General features: G+C 54.1%; 2 protein-coding genes across 3 annotated transcripts in view; one reads left to right on the plus strand and one right to left on the minus strand.

The window, feature by feature from the left end:
* DSTN (destrin, actin depolymerizing factor) overlaps positions 1–8025 on the plus strand; it is a 31034-nt gene extending 23009 nt beyond the window's left edge. The window contains exons 2-4 of the mRNA XM_057703098.1: positions 1844–2151; positions 4761–4837; positions 6870–8025. Of these exons, the coding sequence (XP_057559081.1) occupies positions 1844–2151; positions 4761–4837; positions 6870–6979 (495 nt within the window). The 3' untranslated portion in view covers positions 6980–8025. The remainder of the gene's footprint in view (positions 1–1843; positions 2152–4760; positions 4838–6869) is intronic.
* A 3775-nt stretch (positions 8026–11800) lies between these two features.
* The window catches only part of RRBP1 (ribosome binding protein 1), a 59727-nt gene continuing 52808 nt past the window's right edge, over positions 11801–18719 (minus strand). For both annotated transcript variants that reach the window (XM_057701636.1, XM_057701635.1), the window contains 12 exons: positions 17720–17812; positions 17559–17639; positions 17358–17447; positions 16902–16994; positions 16494–16565; positions 15946–16041; positions 15438–15521; positions 13769–13876; positions 13197–13280; positions 12967–13065; positions 12587–12730; positions 11801–12340 (listed from right to left, as the gene is read on the minus strand). In XM_057701636.1, the coding sequence (XP_057557619.1) occupies positions 12299–12340; positions 12587–12730; positions 12967–13065; positions 13197–13280; positions 13769–13876; positions 15438–15521; positions 15946–16041; positions 16494–16565; positions 16902–16994; positions 17358–17447; positions 17559–17639; positions 17720–17812 (1086 nt within the window). In that variant the 3' untranslated portion in view covers positions 11801–12298. The remainder of the gene's footprint in view (positions 12341–12586; positions 12731–12966; positions 13066–13196; positions 13281–13768; positions 13877–15437; positions 15522–15945; positions 16042–16493; positions 16566–16901; positions 16995–17357; positions 17448–17558; positions 17640–17719; positions 17813–18719) is intronic.

Consider the following 18719-nt stretch of genomic DNA (forward strand, 5'->3'; position numbering starts at 1 on the left):
TCATTTCCTAGGAGTGGCGTTGCTACATGTTAACTCCATGTTTAACATTTTGAGAAACTTCAAGATGGTTTCCTGAAGCAGCTGCACCATCTTACAGTTCTTCCAGCAACGTTTAAGGGCCCTAGTTTCTCAACAGCCTCACCAACATTTGTTACCGTTGTCTTTTTTGTTTATAGCCATCCTAGTGGGTGTGAAGCAGTTTTAAATTGTAGTTTTGATATGCACTTCCCTAATGACTAATGATGTTGAGCAGTTTTTCCAAGTGCTTCTTGGCCGTTTTTTAAATCTTCTTTGAGAAATGTCTATTCAGATCACTTGCCCATTTTTAAATTGGGTTGACTTTTTTATTGTTGTTATAAGGTTTCCTTATACATATTGTGGATGCAAGTTTCTTATTGGATGTAAGATTTGCAAATATTTTTTCCTAGTGTGCGGGTTATTTTTTTCATCTCACATGCATTTATATTTCTTAATCAAATGACTTGATGCTAATTTGAGGTATCATTAACAGTTTGGCATTGTTTAGTATTTAAATTCTATTAAGTTTATAATTCTTGCTTTAGAAAAACTAACATGCAAACCATAGTAGTTAATGAAGCATAAAAAATTATAAAGTTAATGGAAATAGCACATTCCCTAAAGAAGATGGAAAGATCAAAAAGTGACTTTAGATCTTTTGTTATTAAGATCTTGTGTAACCACTTCGCCGTTTTGTAATAGCAAATATAACATGGTAAAAGGTTATTTTTTCTGGTCGATATAATCCTTAATTAAGCTATCCTCTTTGTTATAGCAGTAAATATTTATTTTTCAGATATAATTGACATGTAACATTATGTAAGCTTAGGGTTTACAAGGTGTTGATTTTTTTTTTTTTTACCAGTTTATGAGGTACACCATAGTGAATCAGCTGTATTTATACATATATCCCCATATCCCCTCCCTCCCGCGACTCCCCCCAACCCTCCCCATCCCGGCCCTCTAAGGCATCACCCATCATCAAGTTGATCTCCCTTTGTTATACAGCAACTTCCCACTAGCTCTCTATTTTACAGTTGCTAGTATATATATATGTCTATGCTACTCTCTCACTTCATCTCCGCTTCCCCTTAAGGTGTTGATTTTTGATTCATATATTGCAATATGATTACCATCGTAGGTTAGCTAACACTTCTGTCACATCGCATAATTATCATTTCTTTCCATTCGGTGGGAACGATTAAGATCTGGTCTCCTAGCAACCTTATTTTTTCTAATTTTAATTTAAAACTTGGAGATTTTATAATTGAAATTTTGAAGGTATGTGACTGACATGTCACTGGATATTAATCATAGAATTTTGACATGTGAGTAGAACAAAGACCTTTTAATTCTTCTTTTATTAGAGAAGGATGTGCTGTAGGAGTGGAATTTTCCCAACCCAGCCACTCTGACCATCTATTATTCGTTATGAAAAGAATTTTGAGTATTGTTAACACCCACACTGGGGAGATGACTACCCCCAGTCAGGGCTCTGAGCAACCTCTAAAAGAAGAAAATAATTCAGCACCCCAGGAAGCACCATTTTCTAGTTTTTAGGGTTAGAGGAGCTGCTGTAGCTGAATCTTTCCTTACTCCTACATAGTAGTGATGAATGGCTTATATATGTAATCTTTTAAAAAGTTTAATGACTGAAATTAGTGTTTGCAGCTCAGATTTCCTGATCTTCCTATTAGATGGTAAATATACCTTAAAAAATTTAAGTGTATGCCAGCCTGTAACCAAAAGTTACATAGTGTTCTATATTTGGCATGATAAAAATTGTAAGCCTCTTTGATTTTTTTTTTTTTTCTTCTCATTCTAGGCCTCAGGAGTGCAAGTTGCTGATGAAGTATGTCGCATTTTTTATGACATGAAAGTTCGGAAGTGCTCCACACCAGAAGAAATCAAGAAAAGAAAGAAGGCTGTCATTTTTTGTCTCAGTGCAGACAAAAAGTGCATCATTGTAGAAGAAGGCAAAGAGATCTTGGTTGGAGATATTGGTGTAACCATAACTGATCCTTTCAAGCATTTTGTGGGAATGCTTCCTGAAAAAGATTGTCGCTATGCTTTGTATGATGCAAGCTTTGAAACAAAGGAATCCAGAAAAGAGGAGTTGATGTTTTTTTTGTGGTAAGCATTGGTGGAAATATTGAGCCTTTGTAAAACTCAGAGTTTTAATCTCTTATTGTTAGCTTAGCACCTCACCAAATTCTTCTCCAACACGCTGTGCCAGGAAGCAGCCTCCCTCTTCACTTGTGCCTCTGTGATTCGCTGCTTTTTAAGTTGGTGCTCTGTGTCCATGCTGTTCAGTAGGGTCGCTACTAGCCACTGGGGGCTGTTGAAATTACACAGAGTTTGAAGTTCCATTTCTTAGTTGAGTTGCCACATTTCAGATGCTCAGTTAAACAGAGTCTGAAGTTCCCTTTCTTAGTTGAGTTGTTACATTTCAAATGCTCAGTAGTGGCACATGACTAGTGGCTACCTTCCTAGGCAGCACCAATACAGAACATTTCCTTCACAGTGGGAAGCTCTGTTGGACAGCGCTGCTGTAAACAGTGAAGACGTGCTACAAAGTGGTCGACATGGCCTTTTTTCTTGAAAGGTTGTTTAGTTACTCTGGTCTTTTTAAGTAAGTTCATATTTGAGATTAAGCTTGACTTAAAAGTCACCCTATATTCCTCATTTAATTGTATTATGTATAGTACATTCCTTGATATGGAATTCTTACACAGTGATCATCTTCTCTGGCTTTCAAGGGTAAGGGGGAAGTGGAACAGCCTCTGATTTGGAGGGGAGTGAGTGTCATCTTGACACTTGGGCCTGAGCCAGGCAAGGCAGGAGGGGCTTAGCTCTGAGCTGTGTGCCGCCAGCAGTGTGAGACATGGCGCTGGGAAGTCAGAAGAGTTCTGGTTTCAGGGAATGTAACCCTAGGGCTCATCGCAGTCCCTGGCAGCCCTGGCTGTGCCTGGTGAGGCTGAGATGCAGCGAGGCTGCAGACCTGAGGTCAGATGCGGGGATTGGGTGCTCACTGTGGAGCAGGCTTGGTGGCCACAGACACAAATGCACAAAGGTAAATAGTGAGACTTTAAAAGCGAGCATGTTAATTGCAGCTGCATCCGTTAAACTTTTATTTCTGCTACCTGCCAGGCATTGTGTTAGGGCTGGGAAAATAGCTGTGAAAAAAACAGGTAAAGCCCTGGCCCTTCTGGGATTTACTCGGAGAGGCAGATAAGGCAGCTAAAGTTTTAAGCTTTTATATTGGTGAATATTTCCTTCATTTACACTATTTTTTATCCTGATTTTTTATTCTTTTTTTTCCACTATGAAAATGATACCTCCTTATTAAAGAATATTTGGAAAATAAAAGAATGAAGACGAGAAAATTCAGTGTTAGTGCAGCGTTTTATTTTGCATTATTACTTTTTAACAGAAAAATAAAACCTTATTATAGGAGTTTTCCATAACAGGCTCTGTTTAGGGCCCAGGGAATGGCTCTTACTGCAGGTGTTGTAAAGATCTGGTTAGAGTAAAATCAGAACAGCTAAAGCTTTTTTTTGTCCCTGACCTATTTTGCATAAGAAAAGCACCCATTTAATTTTGTAGCTGGTGCACCTGAGGTCCTTGTTGTGGCTTTGTCTCCCTCCTTGGACCTCAGAGTTGGGAGGAATACTCATCTGGGCGTCTGAGAGACTGAGAAACGGCCCTTTTCCTTGTTCCCAAGGATAGACTCAGCCTGCTCTGGGGGCAGCAGGCTAGGTGAGGGCCATGCCGGCCCACGGTGTTCATGACTGTGGAACGTCCTGGAAGTATGGCAGCCTGGTGGTGTGGAGTGCAGGCTGGCCTGAGGTTTGGTGTGTAGTCAGAAATAACACATTCGTAGGTGTGCAGTCTGAGTAGCTGAGGTTTTTCTGTGCATTGTCAGTTTTTTTGGTTACTTTTTGGTATTGCTAATGAAGCACGTGGTAAAGGGTATGCGGTGATTCCAGTGTTCATTCCAGAGGGGGAGGTACTCAAAATTTTGTAAATATAAGAATAGTACTATTAACAGTTAAGACATAATTACTGCTGAGTTGCCATTAAGCTTAGAAAAAGAAATCCTTGCACCATGTTTTATTATGTTAGACTGAGATGGAAAATGAGTGCTCATGGTCAGAATTTGCTGTTGGAATAGATGTGAATGAAGGGACTGAGTGGGGAGGGGACAGTAAGGGGACTTGGACTTCATATACATTCTTTTCCAGAAAACAATCTGAAGCAAAAATTGCTAGCATTTCTTAATTCCGGGTGGCAGATACTTGATTTACAGATAATTCTCTGTACTTTTCTGTATTTTGAAACTTTTTTCCCTCCAGAAAGTATTAAAAACATCATATGAAGATGGTGGTTATTAGCCTGAATTCAAGCCTTTATTGATACAAATAAAAAAAAGTTATTTTCAAAAATACAGTTGGGTAATACAGTGAATTATCCAGTGCTGTTTCTTTTGTTCTAGCTCCAGTAACTGATTTCTAATCATCGATCCTCAACTTTTTTCCCACCTTGGTCAGCCCGAGTTATTCTGTATATGGTCGTCCACTACAGTCCGAGGAGGAGTGGAAGTGGAAAAGTTGTGTAGTTAGAGGAGCCCTCCTAGAAGATTCTGAAGACCCTCCCCCCCCCACCGATGCAGATGTTTAGCATGATGTAAATTGTACTTTCTCTAAACCAGTGTTTTTCTTTTTTGGCACCTCTCTATCCAGGGCACCAGAACTAGCACCTCTGAAAAGTAAAATGATCTATGCGAGCTCCAAGGATGCGATCAAAAAGAAATTTCAAGGTATGGTCTAGTTGATTTCCAGGTATTCAGTGATGCGGTGAGCCCTGGAATGGGGACCACCTTTTCTAAGAAGCACCTTACTCTCCTTGGAGGGCCCCGGCCACAGAGAAGGGAAGCACTGCTTGTTTAGAAGAAAACCCCAGAAGGCTGGACCAGCTTTCAGCACATCTCTGCTTTGTGTGGGTCACCCTAGGCTGAAAGGCCTATGCTTAATGTTCTGTTCCCTCGACACTGGGTGCGAATCGCTTGTTCAGTCTGGTGTTAAACTAGTTTGAGATGCTGCCAAGTTTCTCCCATAGCAGGTGGGTACTAGGTAATACATTTGCTGATGCCTCTGAGTGTAGTTGATTGAAGAAAGTTGAAAGAAGAAAATGTTCGTAACTAGGAAGGGATGCTCTTATCTCTGGCTTTTCTTTGGAATGGTATGATTTTAGGTTATTGACTCACCTGTGTCCAAAGGGAAGTGGCCTCAGTCCTTGGGCTGGCCAGTTAAGTCTGACTTGCTGCTGGGTGAGTGGGATCCTGATGAAGTGGCCTGGACGTTCTTACTCTTTCCAGCCGGGAGGAGATGTTGGTATGATGGACAGAGCATGGGGCTAGTGCCCTTAGCCCCCTGAGGGCGAAGCTTGTCATCTGACTGCTGTGTGACCTCGGCCCATGTGACCCCCGTGGCCTGGATTCTCCCAGCTGTGCACAGGAGGTGTGCAGTCGAAGTGGTGGCCCCCACCTTCCTGCTGTGGCTGCTCCAGACAGCTGGGAGAGCCAAGGTCACAGGGGCTTGGTCCAGTGTCGTTTTCATTCTGTTTGTTTTACTGTGACTAATTTTTATATTCTTGCAGTAGGTCAGGTTTGCCCCAGCTCGTTTGACTTGTGAAACAGAATTTTCGCTTCTTTTCCTGAAACCCACTGCTGCATTCTGCAGTCCTTGTCAGGCCCCATGTGTGTGTGGTTTGCTGTCGGACTGCCCCCGGGAGTGAGCACCGGCCGGGCAGCTGGTGCTTTAATGTGACGCCTTAGCTTCAGCACTTGTACAGGGCACCCGAGAGGGAGTCAGAGTGGATTCCTCCTCCTCCTCTTCCTCTTCCTCCTCCTCCTGCGGCACCTTCCAGTGAAGCAGCTGCTCCATGGACTTGATTTGCTGATGTGAAAGACCATCTCCCTAGTGACTTTTTTCCTGGTGACACTGTTACTGGCTTTCTCCAGTCAGTCCTGAGTGGTCTAAAAGCTGACCTGCCATGCTTTCAACTTGAGATGGTCTTAAAATTATGGAAAATCAGAAAACAATGCAGCTGTTTAAAAGAGAGCAGCTTTTACAGAGAGTCTAGTGTATATGACTCTATAATTGAGCTCCTTGTGCAGTGTGGTGATGCAATTTTTCTGAGAAGGCAATGGGTGAAATATTTTACATAGTCTTCACTGTGATAGATTTCTTAAATGTACCGTGTGGTGCCACTGGAGAGCTGTTTTCTAGAGCAGAAGGGATCCCATTTGTAAGTGCTCTTATTCCTCAGTACAGTTGACTAAATCAACTGTACCATCAACATCAAATTCATATGTTTACGTATATTTTAAAAACCAAGAAAAATTATGGCTGGACCTGCTTTTTAACTTTCTGTTGAAATACAGCGTATCTGTAGAAAAGCAGTGTGTCACGGTTGTTCCCTGATTTAATGCCTGGTGCCCTGAAGCCTCACTTCTCACATCACTTCCTGTTACTCCTTCCTCCCGGGGACACCAGTCCCCTGGCTCCTAACAGCATGAAGTAGCTCTGGCCAATTTTGTGTTATACATGTGGAACCATCTGGAACATACACCTTTAGGTCTGGCTTCTTTTCATCAGCGTTAGTCTGAGAGTCATTCGTGTTGATGCATGTGGTTACAGTTACGCATCGTGTGTGGTATTCCGTGGTTTGTATGTGCCACAGCTTTCCCACCCATGTTTGAACTGGTCTTTTAAAATGGTTTGATGTCTTAGAGAAATAGGTAAGCTACTGCCATAATTCTAAGTAGAACTGTTGTTTTTCCTCCCTAGGCATAAAACACGAATGTCAAGCAAATGGGCCAGAAGACCTCAATCGGGCTTGTATTGCAGAAAAGCTAGGTGGATCCTTAATTGTAGCTTTTGAAGGATGCCCTGTGTAGGTCATCATTCGGTGCCACAGATGGAAAGCTTCCGTGTTTAATGTTATCCTCTTGCTACATAAGTAAAGCAAATAAGTTTAGGCCAGGGACTTGCTGAGGGGGAGCTGTCTTGTCACTTGGTTAGGGTAAACGAACTATTCTATGAACATGTGCAAATGGCCCTAAATAAATCTAAACTCTAAAGTTTCATCGGTGTGAAATTAAATTCTTATTGGCTAAATGCCTGTTTCGATGCGTTGACTTGTAAAGATTTTTGTTAAGCTCGTGATTTTTAATAGTGCGGTTCACAAAACAGTCCACGGCCACATGGAGAGAATCATTATATCTTTGTTAACCTCAGCAGTTAACTTTGTTTCCTTTGCTTAGAGAATTGGTCATAATCTGGTTATAATTTTGGCCCAAATTCTTTATTTTCTGTTGCGCTAAACTGAATAATGGAAGATAATTCTCCTCACAGCATGTAACAGCACTAGTATACTAACTTCATAAGATTGTCAGGCAGCCCCTTGATTCTGCCAGATGTGTGGTGGAGACTGCTTAGAACCAGCGCTGATCTTGCAAAGCACTACTTCGAGCACATAGTTGGCATGCAGGAAGCAGCTCCTGCACCTGCGGCTGCTCGCTAGTCTAGTGGAGAGGCTGTTCTGAGGGTGACCTTGCATCTTGGAAACCAGGAGAATGTGTGCTGTCTTGTAATAGCAAATTATAATGCAGATTCGGGCTCCAGTATAATCCCTTTTGTTAATGAAAATGGTGAGGTGGTGTATTGACAGACTGGGATGCTGGGATCTTTGTGTCTCCTTCAGAACTTTGTTGCTTCTGGTACAGTAAGGTTTGGAAGAACATTATGTTTACCCTGGGGCCCGGGACGTGAACCGGGGGCAGGTGTGACGGCCAACACCCACAGGAAGCCACGCTGAGGACACCTGGAAGCGACTGCCTTTCACATCACAGGCGTAACGCTGAACAACACAGAGATGCACAATCAGTGGAATTTAGAAGTAGCAGTACTGGCTTTATGTAATAAAGGAAGCATTTTTAATTTATCTCGCGTGTGGTTATTTGTGGATGAATTGGGGATAAAGGACTTTACCTTCCACGTGTGGGTGAGGTGTGGAGGTTGGGGTGTTTTGGACAATTGGAGTTAAGCTCACAGCTCCCTCCTCATTGAATGAAAAAGTTGGTATTAAAGTTGGGAATCTTTCTCTTATTCCAAATGTTTATCCAAATGCCAGGCTTTTATCTCCTCTCTGATTTATTTGGGAGCAAAAAAAGGTTATGCTTTGATCAAAGTACTTCTTTCAGAATTATCTAGAAAAGAGTGCTGGCTACTGGTTTACTGTCAAATAAGCTGTTTGTGATTCTTCATCCTGAATCCGTTTTCTCTATTGCGAAGCAGTGCTTTTAGTGAACGTATATTAACAGGCCCCCAAGAAGCACTGCGGGCCCAGGACTCCCCTTCTCAAGAATCAGCCTTGTAGGTAGAGCAGGAGTTTGGAAGGAGAAGGTCTTTTCTATGGTTTTACCTCGTGACATGTGGCCCCACCGGTATGAGCACCACTCCATGCAGGGAGGGGAAGGGGGAGGAGCTGTGGGGAGGGTTTTGAGCACAGAGACATGATGCAATGTAAACAGCTGCCCCCTCAGACTCCAGAAAGTGGGAAATGCTAATAGTCAGCTGTATCTGTACGGGAACATGTGGATTCCTGAGGTGGGAGCCCCAGAATCCTACTCACCAGCACTCCAGGTAATTCTGCAAAATTAGTTTTGAGACCTCAGCTGACACTGGTGAGGAATAGAACCACAGGGACATTTACCCTTTTACAAGTGTTCACACATTGCAGAAGTGTGTGGGGATAGCTGACCTAGAGTTCATTTAATCATCACTCTTTTGCCCCAAGGAAGAAGCAAGTAAAGCCACTGGTAACAGAAGTTCAGAGCTTGACGGTGAAGTTTGTTATTCAGAGAATATTAATCTCTGAGAAAACAGCGAACACACCAACTCAGATAATAAGATTAGGCCTTGTTGAGTCAAGCGGTTTCCTTTGTTAGAACTCCACAGAGTGCTGACTGGTCCACACACAGCAGGGCAGCTTCTCTTTCTTCACCAGTTTGTGCCCTTTGGACTATCAGAGCCTGCACATGCCCCAAGGGCAGACTTATCACTTCGTCGTGATTTGGGGCATTTCTGAAACGTGGAAACAGTCTCCAGGCGAAGTTCCAGCCAGGTTGCAGCTGGAGGAGGAGTCACTGCATGGCTTGCTGGAGGGGCAGCAGGAGGGGACTTGCTGAGCCTGTAGCCAGTGCCTCAGGAGCCAGCCCGGAGAGAGAAAGTAACTCACCTAAGGTCACACAACTCGTGGGCGGCACAGCTGGGCAGCCTGAGTCTCCTTTTCGGGTTCTAAGCTATTCCCGTCATGCCCCTGGTGAGCTTTTCATTTCTAAAATCTGGAATTGAGTTAGATTTTGTTCAGTTTGGGGCGGGTAGGAAAACAACACTGTTCTTTTGGGCATTGAGTCCTGTTAGACCCAAACCTGCAGAAAGCTCAGAAGGCATCTGTGGAGTGTCTGGTGGGTTCTAGAATCTTGCGGTTTCCCTGCCTGCAGGCCAGGCATCCTGGTATTTGTGCATGTTACTGACCGCCACGCAGAGGTGACTGGAAGAAGCTAGTCCAGAAAGATGCCACTGGCTAGATGGGACTTACGGGTCTGGAGGGGCTGTTGATGGGCTTTGTGACCCTGAGCTGCAGGTCAACCCAGGAGCCTCTGCAGGAGAGCTTTGGACCAGATGCTGTCAGAGCTCCTGGCTCTGAGACACAGCCAGTGATCTGTGAGGGCAGCTGACACTGCCCCGCCCCATCCCAAGGGTGGGACCTGGCCGGGGGACCGCAAGGCCTGCGGGCTCCCCCTGCTGGCTGGCCGGGAGCTGCTGCTTCTGGGCCTCAGGGCTGCTGGGGGTGGGTGCCAGCTCGGGGGAGTGGGGCTCACCCTTCATCGGGCCCACCTCGTCCCCACAGGTGGACGCTGCCCCCCTAGGCGGTCTGAGGATGGAGCCCAAAGGCAGCACCTCAGCACCCCCAGGGTCTCATGCCTTCTTTCTAGGAGGTGACCCCATTCCTGTGCCTTCAGGGAGGGGGCTTCTGCCCAGCCTAAGGGTCCTCAGTTCTGCAGCCTGTGTGGTGAGGGTGGGGAGCTTGGAAACACAGGCTCCCGGGCCCACAGTGGCCACTCTTATGCCAGAGATCTGGTTCAGGGCACAAGGCCGGCCCATTTCCCACCAGAAAACGGCCCCAAACCCCTGCCCTTGCGTGACGTTCCCCCTGTGTGGGAGGGGGAGTCGTGAGCCCTGCCCCTGACACCCGGGGCTACGGGTGTGGCATGAGTGGCTGCTGGGCTCCACACTCACGAACCTCCCCTCCCTCCGACGCCCCAGGCCTCCTGACCTCGGCCAGCGTTCCAGGTGGGCCTGGAGCCTGCCCTGCCTTTTACCAGGTGAGCCGCGCTCACGTCTGTGGGGAGTCTTTGCGGGATGGGGGAGGGTCCCCTCCCACAGGCACTGAAAGATGTCATGTGAGAACCCAGCCAGTGGTTGGGTCAGGTGTCATCAGTCACGTCCTCCTGCCTGGGCTCCTGGACAGACCCGCGGCCTATGTCCTGCGTCCCATGGGCTCCCTCTCCACGTCCCCCGCTCCCCCAAGTTCCAGAACAGGTATGAGGAGCCAGTGCCCGCCTGTCCAGACCCCTTGCCTTCATGACCCGGCTCCACGGGGCCCTCCCAGCCCCTCCCCCTCTGTGCCTCTGCACCATGTCCCCTCGGCCTCGACCCTCCCTGCCTTGATGAACTCTGGCTTCGCTCACATCTCTGGGGAGCCATCCCAGACTCTCCAGCGCCCTCATCCCAACATGGTTGCAACACGTAAGTGCCACACGGCAGGCCCAGGTGGCCCACAAACCAAGTGCCCCTGAAAGCCAGGCCCAGGTCTTGGTCATGCAGACTGAGGTCAACACTGCCTGGCCGTGGCAGCGGCTCGCACGCGGGCCCTTGCGTGCAGCCCGATACTTTCCTCCCTGAGGTCCTGAGGCTCCCGTGAGAGCCACCCCGAGAGGAGTGAAACCCACCACCGAGGGGTGAGAGGCGTGGGTGCAGAGGCTCTCAAGCAGGCACTGAGACCCCAGTGCGCGGACACTTTCCCTGGGGGCACCACCCGCCCTCCCTCCCGTCTGGCTGTACCTGCTGTCCAGGTGCTTGTTCCCCCAGCCAAGTTCAGCCCATGAGACCCCTCTTCCAGGATTCCGAGTCCTGAGACTGAGCGGAAAGGACCACCAAGACCCTGGGGCTGCTCCGATTCACCTCTGTCCCTGGATTGGTGCAGACACTCCTATGACCCTGCTTCTAAATCCCTCTTTTGCTTAAGCTCCAGGTTCCTTACAAAGCCCCCTCTTGAAAGATTCTGTGGGGCCCTGAGAACACAGTGGGTCCAAGGGTCACAGCATGTTCAGCTGGCGGCCCCTGCCCTGGGCCAGCCCTCCTGAGGGTGGGTGTTTGCCCAGGTCCGCCAGAACAGAGACCCCATGTCTGTTCCTGGAACTCACCTCACAGACAGCCTAGGCCGCCCACAGCCCTGCTGGGCAACCGCCTCAGCGGCTCAGGGTGGGGCCCGCAGTCAGCGCACTGGGCCACCAGGTGTCACAGGCCCCGCACCCTCATCCTGCCTGGTGGGCACTGGGGCCTGGCTGGCAGGATGGGGAAGGTGCCAGGGAGCCAGAAACCACACTACTCTCCCCGAGGGAGCCCACAGGGAGGACCAGATGAGACCGAAGTTCCAGGCGACACGCGGGTTTTAATGGCATCCACGCCCAGAAGGTCACACATCTGCTGGGGTGGCAGCTTCTTCCAGGGATGAGGGCTGCTGCCTCGTTGGGCTGTGACCTTCAGTCTGCACTGCAGCCTTGGGGACACACCACCCGGGCCGCCCACCGCCCAACCCCATGAGAGACACAACAATTGCACCGACTGACACAACCCCCGAGGCCCAGCCCCCGGCACACCCCCGGGTCTCACAGCTGCGGAGGGCTTCGGCGTCTGCTGCCGGTGGTCCAGGGCCTGTCCTGGGGAATAGTGTTTCTCGAATGTGACGAAGGCTCTTTTACAAACTGGGGTCTGGAAGATGTACCTATGGTGCTAAGAGACTCTGGTCTCTATGGCTTCTCTGGGCTACCCAAGTTGGGCCCGGATAACGCTGTGTTGGTTGGTTATTTGTAAGGAATGTGTAAGGCATTTTGGTAAGTTGAGCAGTAACTTCTTTTTCTGCAGGAAACTCAGACAGAGGTTCCCTCCTTCGAGCTGCTGCTGTCGGCCTCCTGCAAACAGAGAGCGGGGGAGGGAGAGGCTGGGCCAAGGCACCCCCGTCCCCTACACCACCCTCACCACCGCCTTCAGAGACCGCAAGCTCAGTGCACCACCAGGGCGGCCCCCAGGGCTAGAGGGGACACCCGAGGCCTTGGCGGGGGCCGAGGATGCGGGGCAGAGGGACCCGAGGGCAGCTTTCAGGAGTCCCGGGCGCCTGGCCCTGCCCCCGCCCACACGGGCTGGCCGGCGGCACTCACTGGTCTGTCCAGCTGCTCCTGCAGCATCTTCACCGTGTCTCTCTCCTTTGCCAGCTGCTCCTGGGTCGTCTTCAAAAGCTCCTGTAGTTTGGTGGCAGCGCGTCCCAGGTCGCTGGTTAACTGCCTCTCTTTCTCTAGCCTATCCTGTGGGTCAGCGGGTGAAGGGGCTCAGCAGCAGGAAGGCCACCTGGCTGGAGGACGGGCGGGAGGACGGGCCTCCAGGTCATGGCTGCTGAGCCGCGGCCCTGGGGCCAGGATGGCGGCAGCTCAGGCTCAGTTCTGCTCAACTTAAATCGTCACCCGACTGGTGGCCTCCGTCTGTGACACTGGAGATTCAGGGATCCCAACCCCCAAACCAGGCTGCACAGGGAACCCTGTACCTTGAGCTGTGCGGCCGCCTCCGCCTCTGAAGAGCCCAGGGCACCGGTGCGGCGGAGCTCCTCCAACTCCTCCTGCAGCCGACGCGCCGCGAGCTGAGCCTGCACGGAGGGGCGGCGCATCAGGACAGCGCAGTGACACCCCCTCGGGAGGGACACAGCTCGGCCGCCACACCCGCCACCCTGACCCGCAGAAGCGCCGACGGACGCCCGACGGCGCAGGGCAGCCTCACCTCCTCGAACTCGGCCGTGAGCTCCTGCCGCCGCGCCTGCTCGTCCTCCAGGAGCGCTTCCGTCCGCTCCAGCTGCGTCTTCAGCTGCGCGCAAACACCGAGAACACACTCGGAACCCGGGGCAGGACCCTCCCGGGCGCCCAGGGCTCCGGGCAGCCCGAGACCTGCGGCCCCCTCGACCCTCTCCCCTGCCTCGGATGAGTGAGCGGGGCGGCCTGTGTGCCCGAAGCTCCCCTGGGGACAGAAGCCGGTGTGGCTGACGAGACCCCAGGACAGAGAAGCCTCGGCCCCGCGCGAGCCCCGGCCCCGGCAGCCTTCCCACCCCAGCGAGGCTCTCGGTGGCCGCTGCCTGGATCAGAGGTCTGGAGGGCACGCGCCCCGCGCGCCCTGTCCCCGCCCCCCAGCCCCTTCCACTCCGGCCTGCGGAGCCGGCTCTCTGGCCAGCAGGCCCAGGAGCTGCCAGCGGCCAGGGCTGAGCAGCAGGAGAGGCTGCCGTGCCCGCCCTCCCACTGGACGGAGGAGCCTGCGCAGCGGTCAGTGGCCGACACCTGCGATGGGCTCACCACCCTCACCTTGGCAGGGTCCTGCTCTGCTGGGGGGACCTCTGACGGGGCAGCCGGGGACCCGGCTGCGTCACCATCCTCTACGTGGCTCTTCATCTCACTCAACTGCTGCCGGACCTGGAACAGGGAGGGTGGGTTTGTGCCAAGACACAGCTGGAAGCACGCCCACCTCGCAGGCCTGCAGCCCCCCGGGAGGACAGCACGGGCTCTCAACGGCCCCTCGGGGGGCCTGCTCTGAACACTGTGACCCGTGCTGGCTCCCGGGCAGGTTCCCTGGGGCAGGAGGGCTGGCGCCACGGCCTCTCACCTGAGCCGAGCTGCAGCCGAGGGCCCACGCGGGGCCCAGGCCAGCTCCCGCACGTGCTCCGCAGCAAGGCCAGGGCGCAGCCCCCCCGCCCCCACTAGGAGCCAGGTGATCCCCCAGGGACGCGGCACACGCAGAGCTATGGAATCCAAAGGAAGGGAGGCAGCCACCAGGCTCGGCGTGGATCCCACCGCCCTCCCCCACTGCCCTCCTAGACATGGCCCCCTGTTCAGGGCCCTCTGTGGGGACCCTGATGAGCGGACACGCTTGCCTCATGACGTCCCTCACCCCTGGGCTCCACGGCTTGGGGCAGGTGATACGGCTGGTGGCTCCAAAGCCCCAGACCACCGAGCCTCCATCTGAAGGGGCGGCTGCGTCACCCACAAAGCTTGGGTGGAGGTGCCAGGCGGGGCTCTGGTGGGCCGTTGGCACGGGCGGTCCCATGAGGGGTATCCCCAGTGTGTGGGGCCTACCCCTCCACATCCCTCCTGCCTTCCAACAGCCCAAGGTCAACCCCAGGCTGCACAGGCCAGCGACGAGCAGACACTCGGGGCATGTTCTCTGCACGTGGCCCAGAACCAGCCTGGACAACGGCTTTGGAGAGTGACCCTCACGCGCCTGGGCGGCACCTGCCCTCAGGGGCGATGGGCCCGGGTCGGGCCTGAATGACCGGAGGGGGCACCAGGGCGCCAGACCGTGTGCCCAGAGAGGGGGCTGCTTGGCGGATGCTGCTGTGGGGACCCCAGCCCCACGGACCACACCTGGGGTCTCCTCTCAGAAAACCAGACACACACGTTTGTATTCAGAACCTCCCCGGATGTCTCTAACTTAATGATTTACGAAAAGATCACGCAGATCACCGGGAACGTGTCTGTGGCCTCACGGCTGGTACTGGGACCAGGGGGGCCTCCCTCTAAGGCCGTGCTGCCCTGGCCAAGGAGCGGGGACCAGAGTCCCACATTAAGGCTGAAAACCGGAAGAACCCGAGGCCCCTGCACAGCTGGGAGCTCCGTGCGGCTGCAGACGGGCCACCTGGTAGCGTCCGGCACACAGCCGGCCACCCTGCATGCCCGCAGGTCTGATTGACCTGATCTGAGCCACCGCTGGGTGAGGAAGGACCCAAGTCCCACAGAAGGCCACAGGGCAGGCGGAGGGACCCCCGAGAGCTCCCAGCACGGACCCGGGGCCCCGTGCTCCCGGCAGCCACAGGCCCAGCGTGGAGTGTGGAGCAAACGTGCGAGGGGCCTGTCCAGTCGCCTGTCCACGCGGGGCCCAAGCACGGACTGGCTCACATCCCCTTTGATGGGACGTAAACCCCCCCACCCCCCCCCCCCCCGACCCCACGGCGCACGCCGGCCACACCCGGTGACTCACCAGGGCCAGCTCGTCGCTTTGCTTCTGGGCTTCCCTCTTGGCCGCCTCCAGCTGGGACTGAGATTCTAATAAAAGCTGCCTCAACTTGGACAAAACACAGACACGGGTGGTGGGAGAAAAGCAGAGAGAGCCAGTTGCTGTGAGCACCTCACACGCAACCGAGCACATCCATGCAGCCCACCCTGCAGGGCAGGGCGGAACGGGGGGCTCGGGCCTCCGGCAGCTTCTGCTCTTTTCGGAAGACACAGGAAGGACACTGTTCAGTACAAGCTTGTCTCGGGCCTTCACAAATGTTTACGGATTGTCTTTAGCAAAGCGAGGCCAGAACTCTGGGATCAAACCAGGATCGGGGGTGCCAGGTTTGGGCTCTCTCCTCCCCAAATCAGAAACACTGTCAGGTCTGCAGGCCTGCCCTGCAGAGATTCTCCCGCTGCCAGGCTGACCTGGCACCCCCCTGCCCCGTCCGCGGGCCCCCGGCCAGGCCCACCCACCCGCACCAGACACTCACCCCCGCCACCTCGTTGGCGTAGTTCCGGCACTCGGCGCTGGCGGCCGCCATGTGCTCCTCCAGCTCGGCCTCCAGGTGCGACGTGTGCTCCCTCACCTGGACACGACACGCGTCAGGGGCCTTGAGCCGGCCAGTGGGTGGGCACGAGCCACGGGGACAGGGAGACGGGGTGACCAGGCCCCGGGACAAGGGCTGAGGGGGCCGCCCTCCCCCCAACCCGGGTCACACATCTCCCGAAGAGGCACTCGAATGCCAGCACCCTGGGGCTGGACGTGTTCTCAGACCTCAGCAGCTTTTAGGTTTATTTATGAGGTGGGTCCCGGGGGACCTGCTCCAAGGCCAGGGTTGTCTGACGAGCACATGAGGCCACCTGGCCACCCTCCCACGGTTCAGGAGGCCACGGTAGGAGCCACGGTGCACTGGGGCCCGGCCACCCGGAGACCGTAATGGCTCATTAAAGACAAGCAGGGGTGCGTGGTCCGGCAAGTAGATTGCGTGCAGGAGCCTCTGCAGCAGGCGGCAGGCCTCTGGACCGCGCCCGCACGCACCTGATCCGCACTTTCAAGTTCCCCTTTCAGCTTCTCGACAGTCTCTTCAAGATGCTTCACTGTGACCCGAGACTAAAAGCAAGGAGGGGGTGCCGTGTCAAGCACAAGCTCCGGGGGGTCCGTCCTGGGACGTGCCCCACCTCTCGGGAAGCCCAGTGGTGCCCTTGCCCCACCGAGTGCAACCAGCAGCCTCTTCTGGGGTGGGGAAGTCTCCTTGAGACCAGGACTCAGCTGTCAGGTGTTCCACAGTCACACTGCATGTGGTGTCACCAACACCCAGCAAATGTGGCTCCCAGTGACTCAGATAACCCCATGGGCGTGCCCCCTGGATTGTATGGGATTCTGAGCGAGTGAAGTTTGGGTTCCGAACGCAGACGGGCCCTGGGGAGGCTGGGGGCCACCCCGTACCTTCTGGAGCTCGTCCTCCGTGGTGCTCACCCGGGCCCTCCACACCAGCTCCTCCTCCTCCACACTCTTCTGCAGGGCTTTGAGCATGGCCTCCTGCGGGGACGGTACCGAGCAGGGCCTGGAACCCCCTCCCCCCAAACACACATACACCCCCCACGGCTCCCCCTCCCCCACTCCCCACGACCACCCTGCTCTGATTCCAGCACAGATGGCCACGTGGGAGGAGTGGGGACAGCCCTGGACCGCACCTCTGGCCGGTGTGCGAACGAGGCGGTAAGGACTCTCGTCTCTGATGGGTTTGCACTAGACAGGCCTCAGCAGCCCAGGACGAGGAGCCCAGGACACAGAGCCCAGGACAGAGAGCCCAGGACGGGCCATCACCTGAGGGCACCCCCTTCACCATTCAGCCCAGAGAGGGACAGTGACTCGCCCCAGGTCACAGAGCCCGGGCCTCACCGTCTCGGCCAGGATGCCGCGGTACTGCTCGCACTCGGCCTGCAGGCTGTTCTGCGTCTCCTCCGCCTCCCTCAGCTTGGCGGCCAGGTCCTGAGGGCGGGGGGACAGAGCAGGCCTGGTGAGCCAACACCCGACGGCCGGCTCCAAGCACCCTCCGTCCCAGGACAGGGCAGGGCGCGAGGGACAGCGGCCCAGGCTCACCAAGGGCTCCGTGTTCGCCGGCGGCTGCTTCAGCAGCTCTGGGCCTTTCTCTTTGAGCTCCTGCAGCCACTCAGCGTAATTCTGCAACAGAAATGTTCAAGGTCGGGTGGGACATGTCCCAACACCCGCGGGGGTCCCCCAGGAGCCACCTCCCCTCTTACCTGGTGGGTGGACGTGGAGAGCCCTGGGAGCAGGGCCAGCAGGGCCTCCTTGGTCTGGGCCTCTGCCAGGCTGAGCTGCTTCTCTGACTCCTCCTGGGGATGGGGATGGGGGTGGGGTGGTCAGCCACGGAGCTTAGGGCAGCCCCGGGCAGTCGGTGGGGGGAGGGGGGGTTAACCTCAGGAACAAGTCCTTAGCCCTACGGGGGAGAGACAAGGATAGGAGACCCTTGGTGGCTCCGCGGGGCCCATCTGGGTGCGGTCTAACCTTAGCAGCCAAGCTCTGCCCACCCCACCCCAGGCCATGGTGGCCCCACCATGGGACGTGCCGGTTCCCGCACACCTCCCAGCAGACACACAGGCTCAGGTCTCCATTCTGAGTGTGTGCATGTGGGGGGGTGGGGTAGCGCAGAGAAGAGGGGCGGCCACCAGGGTCAGGAGCTCCTGCAACCCTGGGGGTGGGAGGATCAGGGCTCCCATGTGCCCAGCCGGTGGGCGGGGCCCCCTGCTGCAGCCACACTGGCCAGAGCCCCCCCATCCTCCCTGATGCTCCCACTCAGCACAAGAAAAAGGAGCCCAAGGAGAGAAGGAGCCTTACACAGAGCCGAGGAGGACAGCACCGCCCCTGGGAACAGATGACCCCTCCCCATGCCTGGGAGCGGGGCTGGTGTGCAGATTTCTGGCTATAACTCCTATCTGGTCGCCTGCCCCTAGCAGGCTGAGCCTCAGGGCCTGAGACCCCGGGGAAGCACGAGGAGTTCCGGGACTGGAGTCACGAGCGAGGCTCTGGATGTGACGGGGGGCAGTGGGCAGATGGACGCCCAGCCTGACCTCAGCACCACACGGCTGGACTCAGAGTCTCAGAAGCGGACCCTCCTCGGCTCGCCCAGCGATCCGTGGCCTGAGTGGACCGCTGACCTCGTCACCACCATTCAGGTGCCCGGGTCATGGGAGTCCCAGGCAAGGGCCGGGGACCAGAGGCCAACTCCTGGCTGTGTGACCG

This window comes from Hippopotamus amphibius, chromosome 12 (genome assembly GCF_030028045.1).
Source record: "Hippopotamus amphibius kiboko isolate mHipAmp2 chromosome 12, mHipAmp2.hap2, whole genome shotgun sequence".
Lineage (NCBI taxonomy): Eukaryota > Metazoa > Chordata > Mammalia > Artiodactyla > Hippopotamidae > Hippopotamus > Hippopotamus amphibius.